Below are 12,738 nucleotides of genomic sequence, written 5' to 3' on the forward strand. Positions count from 1 at the left end.
TCACATCTTTATGTCTACCAGCTAGACCATTAGTCTCCTTGGGATTGGTTCCACTGTCTAGTCCCCATCTCTTTCTTTCTCTCTCTCATTCCTTCAGAGGGAGTTATGGAGGAACAGGTGTGTTCCTTTGTATGGCAGAGAGATCCCCTCTTACTAAGTTTCAGTCATCACTAAGGTCATCACACACACACACCTCTACAGGGCCTCCCCTCTCATTAAGGTAACTACTGAGACGGAGGATATAGCATGCTTATGCAGAGAGAGAGAACAGAGAGAGAGATAGAGAGAAAGAGATAGCGATAGAACAGAAAGAGAACAGAGATAGATAGAACAGAGAGAGAGAGAGAACATACACATAGAGGTGTGTGTGTGTGTGTGTGTGTGTGTGTAGGGCCAAATAATCACTGCCATTGCTGATACAGTCCATTTAAATCATGAAAACCAAGACGTTTTCGTGCCACTGAAGAATTCCAGAATTCCAGTGCTTTGGTTGATGTATTGGATATAGATCTCTCTAAAGGAGATAGTTGTGAAATCCGGTATTGAGTGTTGGGTATCAGCAGTTTACAGGAGAAAAAAAGACAGCAATGTTGGTTTTAGTGGAGCGCTAACACAACATAATCCCCATGGGAGAGTCAACAATAGAACTGGTGGGGGATTAAGGCTGAGAGGACTGCTGAGCGTCACACAGAGGGACCCAGAGCCCAACTCAGAATACATCAAACACAACCTAATTGGTATTAACAGAGACTGGAGGGAATCTGTGGGCACACATGGGTCTTGGTCTATTGAACTCCATTGTTTCAGAGCCGGAATGGACACCTGGATTTAACAGAGACTGCGTCCCAAATGGAATCCTGTTCTTTATATAGTGTACTACTTTTGACCAAAGCCCTAGTAAATGTAGTGCACTTTAAAGGGGATAGGGTGCCATTTGGGAGACAGACACTGTCATTGATATGAGACAGGCCTTGGATCAGTGGGACTGACATTCTTTTCATTGATATTCTCTCTGCCTCTTTATTCTTCCAGGTAACTACATCAGGCAAATGGAGACCAAGGTCCTGGAGGATGACAACAAGCAGCTTCTATCACAGGTAAAACTCTCAGCTACTGTATGTTACCATGGTGAAAACTATCACCGCTCTGTTTTTCAATTTCCACTCTCTCTTAATGTCTCCCATTCTCACTTTCTCAAACCTAAACTCTCTCAATGTTTTCCATTCTCACTTTTTCAAACCTAAACTCTCTCGTGGGAGAGGCAGAGAAGGCAGTAGTGACGAGAGTGTCATTTTCAAAGTATAAACAGAGAATGAGAGAGATGTAGTGGGAGCTAATAGAGAAAGCTAAATATTGCCAAGTAATCGGCTACACAGAGGAGATGTAGCGAGATGGAGGAAGGGAGAGAGGGAGAGAGAGAGCTTGTTTCTACCTGCTGGGATGACATGGTTAAGTGAATAATTCAGCTCCACAGTGAAAGTGAACTTCCATAATGGATTGGGATAAATGATGGGAGAGCAGGAGAACTCACTCATGGGATGAATGTTTCATTGCTTCTCATTGCCATTCTGTCTGGGGTCTGATTTCACATGAAAGGAATCCATGAGGAGCAACAACCAGAACACAGGCACACATTTGTACTGTCTCTACTCTCTACTAGGAGATGTTAAAACACATACACACAGGTTCACACACATTTACTCACACATGAATGCACACACATACACACTAAAGTACATACCCGAGAGAGATGGATACTACAGGGAAGAGAGTGCACTCAGAGTAGTAAAGAGTTTTAGTAACATTGTAATGACCAGAGGGAGCATCATTATGACATCAGCTAGAGGTGAATAGAATAGGTATGTGTTCCAAATGCCACCCTCTTGGTTACTGTGGCAAACAATTCCCTCTTTGGACCACTGGTGAAATCCCCTCACAATGATCTCAAACTGTGTTTTTAATACACAATGAAATGAAACACAGACTACCCCTTGCTAATCAGGAGACTCTCTGGTATGTGGTGGTGGACTGTCATTACATATGCTTCATGGGAACCTGGTGAAAATGAAGGTTGTAGCACAGACTTTCTAAACCCAGAGGTGCAATATCACAAGACTTCCGGAAACGTCTGCGAAACCGACCAGGCCGGGGTTTGGGGTTTGAGAAGTCAATGAGAGAAGTGAAAAATTCTTCCTTAGTTGTTAATTTTCTTGAAATGTCCCCCTTCTCAGGAAGGGCCTTCTACGCCGTCAAAAGGAGCATAAAATTCGACATCCCAATTAGGATCTGGCTAAAAATACTTGAACCAGTTATAGAACCCATATGGTTGTGAGGTGTGGGGTCCGCTCAATTAGGTGAAATACCAGTGTGCCATCACAGCAGTAGATTTGTGACCTGTTGCTACAAGAAAAGGGCAACCAGTGAAGAACAAACACCATTGTAAATACAACCCATATTTATGTTTATTTATTTTCCCTTTTGTACTTTATGTAATGGAATTCCTCTTCTTCAGAGGAGGAGTTGCAATGATCAGACCAATGTGCAACGTGGTAATTGTCCATAATGATATATTTAATAAATCAACTGAACAAAAGTACAAACCATTAACCGTAACAGTCCCATATGGTGAAAACACTAACACAGGATACAACCACCCACAAAAACACAAAAAACAGGCTACCTAAATATGGCTCCCAATCAGAGACAACGACTGACACCTGCCTCTGATTGAGAACCATACTAGGCCAAACACATAGAAATATAACAGAACAAAACATAGAAAAACAACATAGAATGCCCAGCCCAACTCACGCCCTGACCAACTAAAATAAAGACATAAAAAAGGAACTAAGGTCAGAACGTGACACTTTAAAACACTATACATAGCCATAATATAACATTTTGTTGTGACTTATCATTAATGCGATGACTGTTAACTTATCCAATCAATTAACTATGTTTAATTGATTACGTGATTAAATTAATAATGTTACAATTAACTCTGTAACTTGGGGCACCACGGGAAAACGTATTTAACAAGTTACTATCTCCCGAATTATACTCTTATAAGATATATTCATATCTATAGATAACAGTCACTTATTCATGTATGTTTACCTCATATCAGTCTCATTCTGAATGTCGTAATATTCTATTAATCTGCACGAACCCTAGTCTACATGATGACTCAGTTTACACAAATTGGCTTAATTATTTATTTACTAACTAATGAAATAATCACACCGAAATATGTAAACACACACAGTAAAGGTTGAATTGATTACTAACATAATGCAATGAAAAGTCCCTAGTGGACTAACCCGATATGACGGCTGGTTACACAATGAAAAGGTGGGGAACGAAAGAGCGGGAGAAGGAGAGAAAGGAATTTTATCGTACATACAGTTGAATAATACGCTCATCGTTAATATGGATATTTAGCATCCCCAACAACCGCTCATTCGGATTTAGAAATGCAATGTACATATTTACGCTTGTATGTCTTTGTCATCTCTCTCTGTTGAAATTGTCCATTCCATCTGCGACGAATAGTTCAACAGAAAGTCTCTGGTTGTCCACTAGAGATCACCATGTCCTTAGTAGTTGTAGTAGTAGCTTTCTTTCTTCTGGAAGACTAGATACATCAGATGTCCCAATGGTCGTTTGATGAGATCTTCCTTGTGTCTTCGGTCAAAGTTCTAGACTACTTTACATGCAGAGCTGCAGGTTCTGAGCTACACTCAGTCCAGTGTCCTGAGGCAGAGGGATGCCATTTATTTTACCCCAGGCATGAGGATACAAAACACATGCTGGCCATTTTCAATTATACGATAGATTGGGTATAAATGAACTGAACTGACATCTGCTGTCTTACAAGGTGTTCTAAAATGGCCTATTGACAATCCTCAGCATCAAACCTCTCAACTTCTGTGCTGAGCTCCTCTCTCTTGTACAGATATCAGCAGCACATTTTCTCCTCTTGGACTTCTGTGTGCACTGTCTACTCCTCTAAATGTGTTCTCTCTCTTCCTCTTGCTGCTCTCTCTCCCCCTCTCTCTCGCTCTCTCTTCCTCTTGCTGCTCTCTCTCCCCCCCTCTCTCTCAGCAGTCTAAAAGTGGTGATCTGAAGAGTCTGAGGAAGGGCTTCTACCACTCTGAGTCTCAGCTCTCACAGTACCAGCAAGACCCACTGCAGAATGTACGTACAGTATGGCGCCAAACCACTCCCTCTCCCTGCCATGACCTCTCTGTTTGGCTCTGTGGATAAATCGTAGCTACCAGAAAACCTTATCTGTTTTGAGCCGATTTGCAGTATATTTTAATTGAACAACAATTACAGGTCACAGCGGTAACGGTCACCATAGCAGTGGTCACCAAAGCAGAGGTCTTTGTGGCAGCAGCATTGTTGTTTTATGTTCTCACTCCGGCTGATAAGGGTCAAGGTCAGGGGTCATGATCTGTCAGGAAAGATCAAAGCTAAGAGGGAAAAGACACACACATGGGGGACACATTCAGAGGGAGAGAGAAAGAGAGTTCTGGAAGCTCAGACATTTGGAAAGTATTTCCTGAGTCTCAAAGACTCACACAAGGTTGAAACCAGTCCACAGATTTCTATCCCTACATTGGTACTTTCTTCCTCTTATTGCGGCCTTAACTCCTTTGAAGTGCTTTAAGAGTTTCCCTCGCTGACTTCAGTATCACTTCACAGACTTGCTTTGAACTGGACTTTCAAACACTTTCAAACCTTCTCCAGCTCCTCTACATTTAAAGGTGTACGATCCCAATTTCCAATATCAAATCAAATGTTATTGGTCACATATACATGGTTAGTAGATGTTAATGCGAGATGAGCGAAACTGCAGTGCAGTTGCCTTACCAGGCAGTGATACAGCCCGACAGGATGCTCTCAATTGTGCATCTGTAAATGTTTGTGAGGGTTTTTGGTGACAAGCCAAATTTCTTCAGCCCCATGAGGTTGAAGAGGCACTATGTTCAGCTAGGGATGCTGTCTGGGCCGGCAACCTTGCGAGGGTTAACACGTTTAAATATTTTACTCACGTCGGCCATGGAGGAGAATACACAGTCTTTGGTAGTGTGCCGTGTCGGTGGCACTGTATTGTCCTCAAAGCGAGCAAAAAAGTTGTTTCATTTGTCTGGGAGCAAGACATTGATGTCCGCGACAGGGCTGGTTTTCTTTTTGTAATCTGTGATTTTCTGTAGACCCTGCCACATATGTCTCGTGTTTGTGCCGTTGAATTACGACTCAACTTTGTCTCTGTACTGACGCTTTGCATATTTGATTGCCTTGCAGAGGGAATAACTACACTGTTTTTATTCGGTCATGTTTCCAGTCACCTTGCTATGATTAAATGCGGTGGTTCACACTTTCAGTTTTGTGCGAATGCTGCCGTCAATCCTCTGTTTCTGGTTAGGAAAGGTTTTAATAGTCACAGTGGGTACAACATCTCCATTGCACTTCCTAATAAACTCACTCACCGAGTCAGGCTATACGTCGATGTAATTGTCTGAGGCTACCTGGAACATATCCCAGTCCACGTGATTGAAGCAATCTTGAAGTGTGGAATCCGATTGGTCAGACCTGCGTTGGATATACCTAAACAAGGTCTCTTCCTGTTTTAGTTTCTGCCTATATGAGGGGAGCAACAAGATGGAGTCATGGTCAGATTTGCCGAAGGGAGGGTGTGGGAGGGCCTTGTATTCATCACGGAAGTTAGAGTAGCAGTGGTACAGCACAATCAATGTGCTGGTAGAATTTAGGTAGCCTTGTTCTCAAATGAGATTTGTTAAAATCCCCAGCTACAATAAATGCAGCCTTAGGATATATGGTTTCCAGTTTACATAGAGTCCAGTGAAGTTCTTTCAGGGCCGTCGAGGTATCTGCTTGGGGGGTATACTATAATCTAAAATAATTATTTTGCTATATCATGCGGTCGGCATTTGATTGTAAGAAATTCTAGGTCAGGTGAACAAAAGGACTTGAGTTCCTATATGTTGTTATGATTACACCATGAGTCGTTAATCATGAGGCATACACCCCCGCCCTTCTTCTTACCAGAGAGATGTTTGTTTCTGTTGGCGCGACACATGAAGAAACCCAGTGGCTGTACCACCTCTGACAACATATCCCGAGTGAGCCATGTTTCCATGAAACAGAGAATGTTACAATTTCTGATGTCTCTCTGGAAGGCAACTCGTGCCCTAATTTCGTCCACCTTGTTGTCTAGAGACTGGACATTGACGAGTAATATGCTCAGAAGCGGTGGATGGTGTGCTCACCTTCTAAGTCTGACCAGGAGGCCCCTCCGCCTTCCTCTCCTGCGGCAACAACGTTGTTTTGGGTCTGCCTCTGGGATTAGATCCAATGTCCAGCATGGAGGTCCGAACAAAGGATTCACTTCGGGAAAGTTGTATTCCTGGTCGTGATGTTGGTAAGTTGATGTCGCTCTTATATCCAATAGTTCTTCCCGGCTGTTTGTAATACACTTAAGATTTTCTGGGCTAACAATGTAACAACAAAAAATACAAATTACTGCATTGTTTCCTAAGGACTTGAAGCGAGGCGATCATCTCTGTTGGCGCCATCTTGCAATATTGAATGTCAGTCTCCAGTATATGCACTTTTACTCCAGCCCTGCCTCTGCTCTGCCTCTTCCACATTCCACCCTGAGTGTTAAGAGACAATAACCTCATGTCTTTAATGTAAACACAGCTCAGACTTTACCCAATAACCCAGAGTAATAAAGTAGAACTTACAACAGCAATACATCATGTTAACCCTAACTTCCACCCCTCATTCTGTTTATCTAGCTTTGATTCTATCATGAATCAAGGTAAGACCCAAGTGCAGACGGTGTGAAGTAACAATGTTTATTGTAACCACAGGGGCAGGCAAACGACAGGTCAAGGCAGGCAGGGGTCGATAATCCAGAGTAGGAGCAAAGGTACAGGACGGCAGGCAGGCTCAGGGTCAGGGACAGGCAGACTTCAGTAATCAGGTTCAGAGATGGGCAGAGTAGTCAGGCGGACGGGTACAGCGTCAGGACAGGCAAGGGTCAAAAACCAGGAGGATGAGAAATAAAGAGGCTGGGAAAAGACTGGAGCTGACAGGACGAATGCTGGTAAGCTTGACAAACAAGATGAACTGGCACAGACAGACAGAAAACACAGGTATTTGGTATTTTATTAGGATCCCTATTAGCTGTTGCAAAAGCAGCAGCTACTCTTCCTGGGGTTCACACAAAATCTGAAACATAATACAGAATGACATAATAAAGAACATCAATAAACAAGAACAGCTCACGGACAGAACAACATACATTTAAAAAAAAGGCACACGTAGCCTACATATCAATGCCTATACACAAACTATCTAGGTCAAATAGGGGAGAGGCGTTGTGCTTCAAGATGTTGTTTTATCTGTTTTTTGAAACCAGGTTTGCTGTTTATTTGAGCAATATGAGATGGAAGGAAGTTCCATGCAATAAGGGCTCTATATAATACTGTACGCTTTCTTGAATTTGTTCTGGATTTGGGGACTGTGAAAAGACTCCTGGTGTCATGTCTGGTGGGATAAGTGTGTGTGTCAGAGCTGTGTGTAAGTTGACTATGCAAACAATTTGGGATTTTCAACGCAATGTTTCTTATAAAAAGAAGAAGTGATGCAATCAGTCTCTCCTCAACACTTAGCCAATAGAGACTGGCATGCATAGTATTTAAATCAGCCCTCTGATTACAATTAAGAGCAAAACGTGCCGCTCTGTTCTGGGCCAACTGCAGCTTAACTAGGTCTTTCCTTACAGCACTGGGCCACATGACTGGACAATAATCAAAATTAGACAAAACTAGAGCCTAGAGAACTTGCTTTTTGGAGCGTGGTGTAAAAAAATCTCTTTATTACGGCTAGACCTCTCCCCATCTTTGCAACCATTGAATCTATATGTTTTGACCATGCCAGTTTACAATCTAAGGTAACGCCAAGTAATTTAGTCTCCTCAACTTGTTCAACAGCCATTACCAGATTCAGCTGAGGTCTAGCACTTAAGGAATGATTTGTACCAAATACAATGCTCTTAGTTTTAGAGATGTTTAGGACCAGTTTATTACTGGCCACCCATTCCAATACAGACTGAAACTCTTTGTTACGGGTTTCAGTGACTTCATTAGCTGTGGTTGCTGATGCGTATATGGTTGAATCATCAGCATACATGCTTTGTTTAATGCCAGTGGTAGGTCATTGGTAAAAATAGAAAAGAGTATAGTGCCTAGAGAGCTGCCCTGCGGTACACAACACTTTACATTTTTGACATTAGAGACGCTTCTATTAAAGAAAACCCATTAAGTTCTATTAGATAGATAGCTCCGAATCCATGATATGGCAGAGGTTGAAAAGCCATAACGCTTAAGTTTTTTCAATACCCAGAGGATAAGTGGAGAATATGGGCAACACCTGGAGGGGGTGGAGACAAGCACAAATACAGGTGAAACAGATCAGGGCGTGACAAATTCTCTAGCCCAGCTGGAGACTGAAGCTGAAGACTCTCTTTCTCTCTCAATTCAATTCAATTCAATAGGCTTTACTTTCTCTCTCAAGTCAATTAAATGGTATTTCTCTCTCTCTCTCTCTCAAAGTGAAATAAACAATAAAACATGAACAGTAAACATTACGCTCACAAAAGTTCCAAACAAATTAAGACATTTCAAATGTCATATTATGTCTATATAGGGTGTTGTAACAATGTGCAAATAGTTAAATTACAAAAGAGAAAATAAATTAACTCTGTCTTCCCCCTCTCTCTTTCTATCTCTCTCTCTTTATTTCTCTCTTTATATGTCTGTCTCTCTGTCTCTCTCCTTTATAGCCCAGAGATTTCACCTGTCTCTCTGTTGCTTCCATGTTTAACCAGAGGTCGTCCCTTAAAGACCACTAATTAAATTAGCGTCCCTCCTTACAGAAGGGCAAAGACACCCTCTGCTCTCTCCTTCTCTTTCATCCCCCTCTCCAGCTCTCACCTTGGGGGCGTCATTGTCCTCATTCTTAATCCCTCTTCTTCCTTCTTATCCTCTTCCTCCGTCATCCTTTCCTCTCTACCCCCCCCCCCCCCCCCCCCCACACACACACACACTCCTCCTCTTCCTCCAGCAGTAATGCAGAGAGGGGGAGAGAGAGAACAAGAGGGAGAGGAGAAGAGGGGGAAGGAAGAGAAGGGAGAGAACATAGGAGGCTGTGAAAGGAGAGGAGAGAAGTGAGGATGTAAGGAAGAGAGACTGAAGGAGAGGAGAGGGAGCAGAGACAGAGGAGAGGCGAGGAGAGAGCAGAGAGAGGGAGGAGAGAGAGCAGAGACAGAGAGAGGAGAGGAGAGAGAGCAGAGCAAGGAGAGAAGAGAGAGGAGAGTACTCTTCTTTAGCTAATCAGAACTCTGATTGGTCCTGCTAAAACAACATTGGAGTCATCATGGTAACCACTCAGGTAAAAAAGAATAAGAGTGTGGCGTGTGCAAAAAGTGTGTGTGTGTTTTGGAATGAAATACAGACCGACTTTAGACTCCTGTCCTGATTAGCATGGCTTTGAACTTCAACTTCAAACACAGAAGGTGACGCTTTGAATAATGCATCATATCTCTCTCTCTCTCAATTCAATTTCAATTTAAGGGGGTTTATTGGCATGGGAAACATGTTTAAATTGCCAAATCAAGTAAAATAGATAATAAACCAAAGTGAAATAAACAATAAAAAATGAACAGTAAACATTACACTCCAAAATAATAAAGACATTTCAAATGCCATATTATGTCTACATTCAATGTTGTAATGATGTGAAAATAGTTAAAGTACAAAAGGGAAAATAAATCTGAGTGAAATATGTGTCTCTAATATGGTCATACATTTGGCATGAGGTTAGTAAGTACAGCTCAGTTTCCACCTCATTTTGTGGGCATTGTGAACATAGCCTGTCTTCTTTTGCGAGCCAGGTTTACCTACGGCGGTCTTTCTCAATAGCAAGGCTATGCTCACTGAGTCTGTACATAGTCAAAGTGTTCCTTAAGTTTGGGTCAGTCACAGTGGTCAGGTATTCTGCAACTGTGTACTTTATGTTCAGGGCCAAATAGCATTCTAGTTTGCTCAGTTTTTTTGTTAATTCTTTCTAATGTGTTCTCATGATTTGTTTGGATCTAATTCTATTGCTGTCCTTGGGCTCTGTGGGGTCTATTTGTGTTTGTGAACAGAGACCCAGGACAAGCTTGCTTAGGGGACTCTTCTCCAGGTTCATCTTTCTGTAGGGGATGGCTTTGTTATGGAAGGTTTGGGAATCGCTTCCTTTAAGGTGGTTGTAGAATTTAACGACTCTTTTCTGGATTTTGATAATTAGCGGGTGTCTGCCTAATTCTGCTCTGCATGCAGAGGATTGTTTTTGCCGAATTCTGCATGCAGAGTCTCCATTTGGAGTTTGTCCCATTTTGTAAATTCTTGGTTCAGACCTCACAACCATATAGGCAATGGGTTCTATAACTGATTCAAATATATATATTTTTCAGATCCTAATTGGCAGTGTCAAATTGTATTTTCCTTTTGATGGCATAGAAGGCCCTTCTTTACTTGTCTCAGATCGTTCAAAGCTTTGTGGAAGTTACCTGTGGCACTGATGTTTAGGATGAGGTATGTATAGTTTTTTTTGTGTGCTCTAGGGCAACTGTGTCTAGATGGAATTTGTATTTGTGATCCTGGCAACTGGACCTTTTTTGGAACACCACTATTTTTGTTTTACTGAGATTTACTGTCAGGGCCCAGGTCTGATAGAATCTGTGCAGAAGATCTAGGTGCTGCTGTAGGCCCTCCTTGGTTGGGGACAAAAGCGCCAGATCATCAGCAAACAGTAGACATTTGACTTCAGATTCTAGTAGGGTGAGGCCGGGTGCTGCAGACTGTTCTGGTGCCCTCGCCAATTTGTTGATATATATGTTGAAGAGGGTGGGGCTTAGGCTGCATCCCTGTGTCACCCCACGGCCCTGTGGATAGAAAAGTGTGTGTTTTCAGCCAATTTTATCCACACACTTGTTGTTGGTGTACATGGATTTTATTATTATGTTGAATCTTTTCCTCCCAACACTAGTTTCAATCAATTTGTATAGCAGACAATCATGCCAAATTGAGTCAAAATATTTTGTTAAATCAACAATCATTAGAAGACATTGCCTTTGTTTTGGTTTGTTTGTTTGTCAATAAGGTTGTGCAAGGTGAATATGTGGTCTGTCATACGGTAATTTGGTAAAAAGCCAATTTGACATATGCTGAGTGCATTGTTTTCACTGAGGAAATGTACGAGTCTGCTGTTAATGACAATGCAGAGGATTTTCCCAATGTTGCTGTTGACGTATATCCCACGGTAGTTATTGGGGTCAAATTTGTCTCCACTTTTGTAGATTAGGGTGATCAGTCCTTGGTTCCAAATATTGGGGAAGATGCCAGAGCTAAGGATGATGTTAAAGAGTTTTAGTATAGCCAATTGGAATTTGTTGTCTGTATATTTGATCATTTCATTGAGGATACCATCAACAGCACAGGCCTTTTTGGGTTGGAGGGGTTTTATTTTGTCCTGTAGTTCATTCAAGGTAATTGGAGAATCCAGTGAGTTCTGGTAGTCTTTAAAAGTTGATTCTAAGATTTGTATTTGATCATATATATGTTTTTGCCAATGGTTCTTTGTTAGAGCCAAAAAGATTGGATAAGTGCTTTACCCATACATCTCCATTTTGGATAGATAATTGTTTTTGTTGTTGTTTGTTTAGTGTTTTCCAATTTTCCAAGAAGTGGTTAGAGTCTGTGGATTCTTCAATTACATTGAGCTGATTTCTGACATGTTGTTCCTTCTTTTTCTGTAGTGTATTTCTGTATTGTTTTATTGATTCACCATAGTGAAGGCATAGACTCAGGTTTTCTGGGTCTCTATGGTTTTGGTTGGACAGGTTTTTCAATTTCTTTCTTAGGTTTTACATTCTTCATCAAATCATTTGTCATTGTTGTCCATTTTCTTTGGTTTTCTGTTTAGATTAGATAGGGAAGCTGAGAGGTCAAATATATTGTTAACATTTTTTACTGCCAAATTTACACCTTCACTATTACAGTGGAATATTTTGTCCAGGAAGTTGTCATAAAGGGATTGAATTTGTTGTTGCCTTTTTTTTCATAATATTACTCAGTTCCTTTGGCTTTGATGCCTCATGATTGAGAATTGCTCTGTAAGATAGATTGTGGTTTGGCAGTGATCTGATAGGGGTGTTAATGGGCTGGACGTGAACACTCTGAAAGACTCTGGGATGAGGTCAGTGATAAAGTAGTCTACAGTACTACTGCTACGAGATGAGCTATACAGTGGGGAGAACAAGTATTTGATACACTGCCAATTTTGCAGGTTTTCCTACTTACGAAGCATGTAGAGGTCTGTAATTTTCATAGGTACACTTCAACTGTGAGAGACGAAATCTAAAACAAAATTCCAGAAAATCACATTCTATGATTTTTAAGTAATTAATTTGCATTTTATTGCATGACATAAGTATTTATTTTTTGTTGTTTTTTTGTTGTTGAATTTGACCTCTTTTTCTCCCCAATTTCGTGGTATCCAATTGTTTTAGTAGCTACTATCCGCCATCCAACCCGGAAGCCAGCCGCACCAATGAGTTGGAGGAAACACCGTGCACCTGGCAACCTTATTTAGCACGCA

The 12,738-nt window shown here is 41.5% G+C and overlaps 1 protein-coding gene across 2 annotated transcripts in view; it reads left to right on the top strand.

Annotated features, from left to right (window-relative positions):
- Positions 1-12,738, top strand: part of LOC110505805 (coiled-coil domain-containing protein 85C-A-like) — an 83,987-nt gene that overhangs the window by 57,312 nt on the left and 13,937 nt on the right. Inside the window, exons 2-3 of one of the 2 annotated variants that reach the window (XM_036962788.2) lie at positions 1,033-1,097; positions 4,105-4,197. In XM_036962788.2, coding sequence (XP_036818683.1) covers positions 1,033-1,097; positions 4,105-4,197 — 158 coding nt within the window. The remainder of the gene's footprint in view (positions 1-1,032; positions 1,098-4,104; positions 4,198-12,738) is intronic. The other variant, XM_036962790.2, reaches the window with a different exon arrangement.

Source organism: Oncorhynchus mykiss, chromosome 25 (genome assembly GCF_057628025.1).
Source record: "Oncorhynchus mykiss isolate SJ-2025 chromosome 25, ASM5762802v1, whole genome shotgun sequence".
In the NCBI taxonomy this organism is placed as follows: Eukaryota; Metazoa; Chordata; class Actinopteri; order Salmoniformes; family Salmonidae; genus Oncorhynchus; species Oncorhynchus mykiss.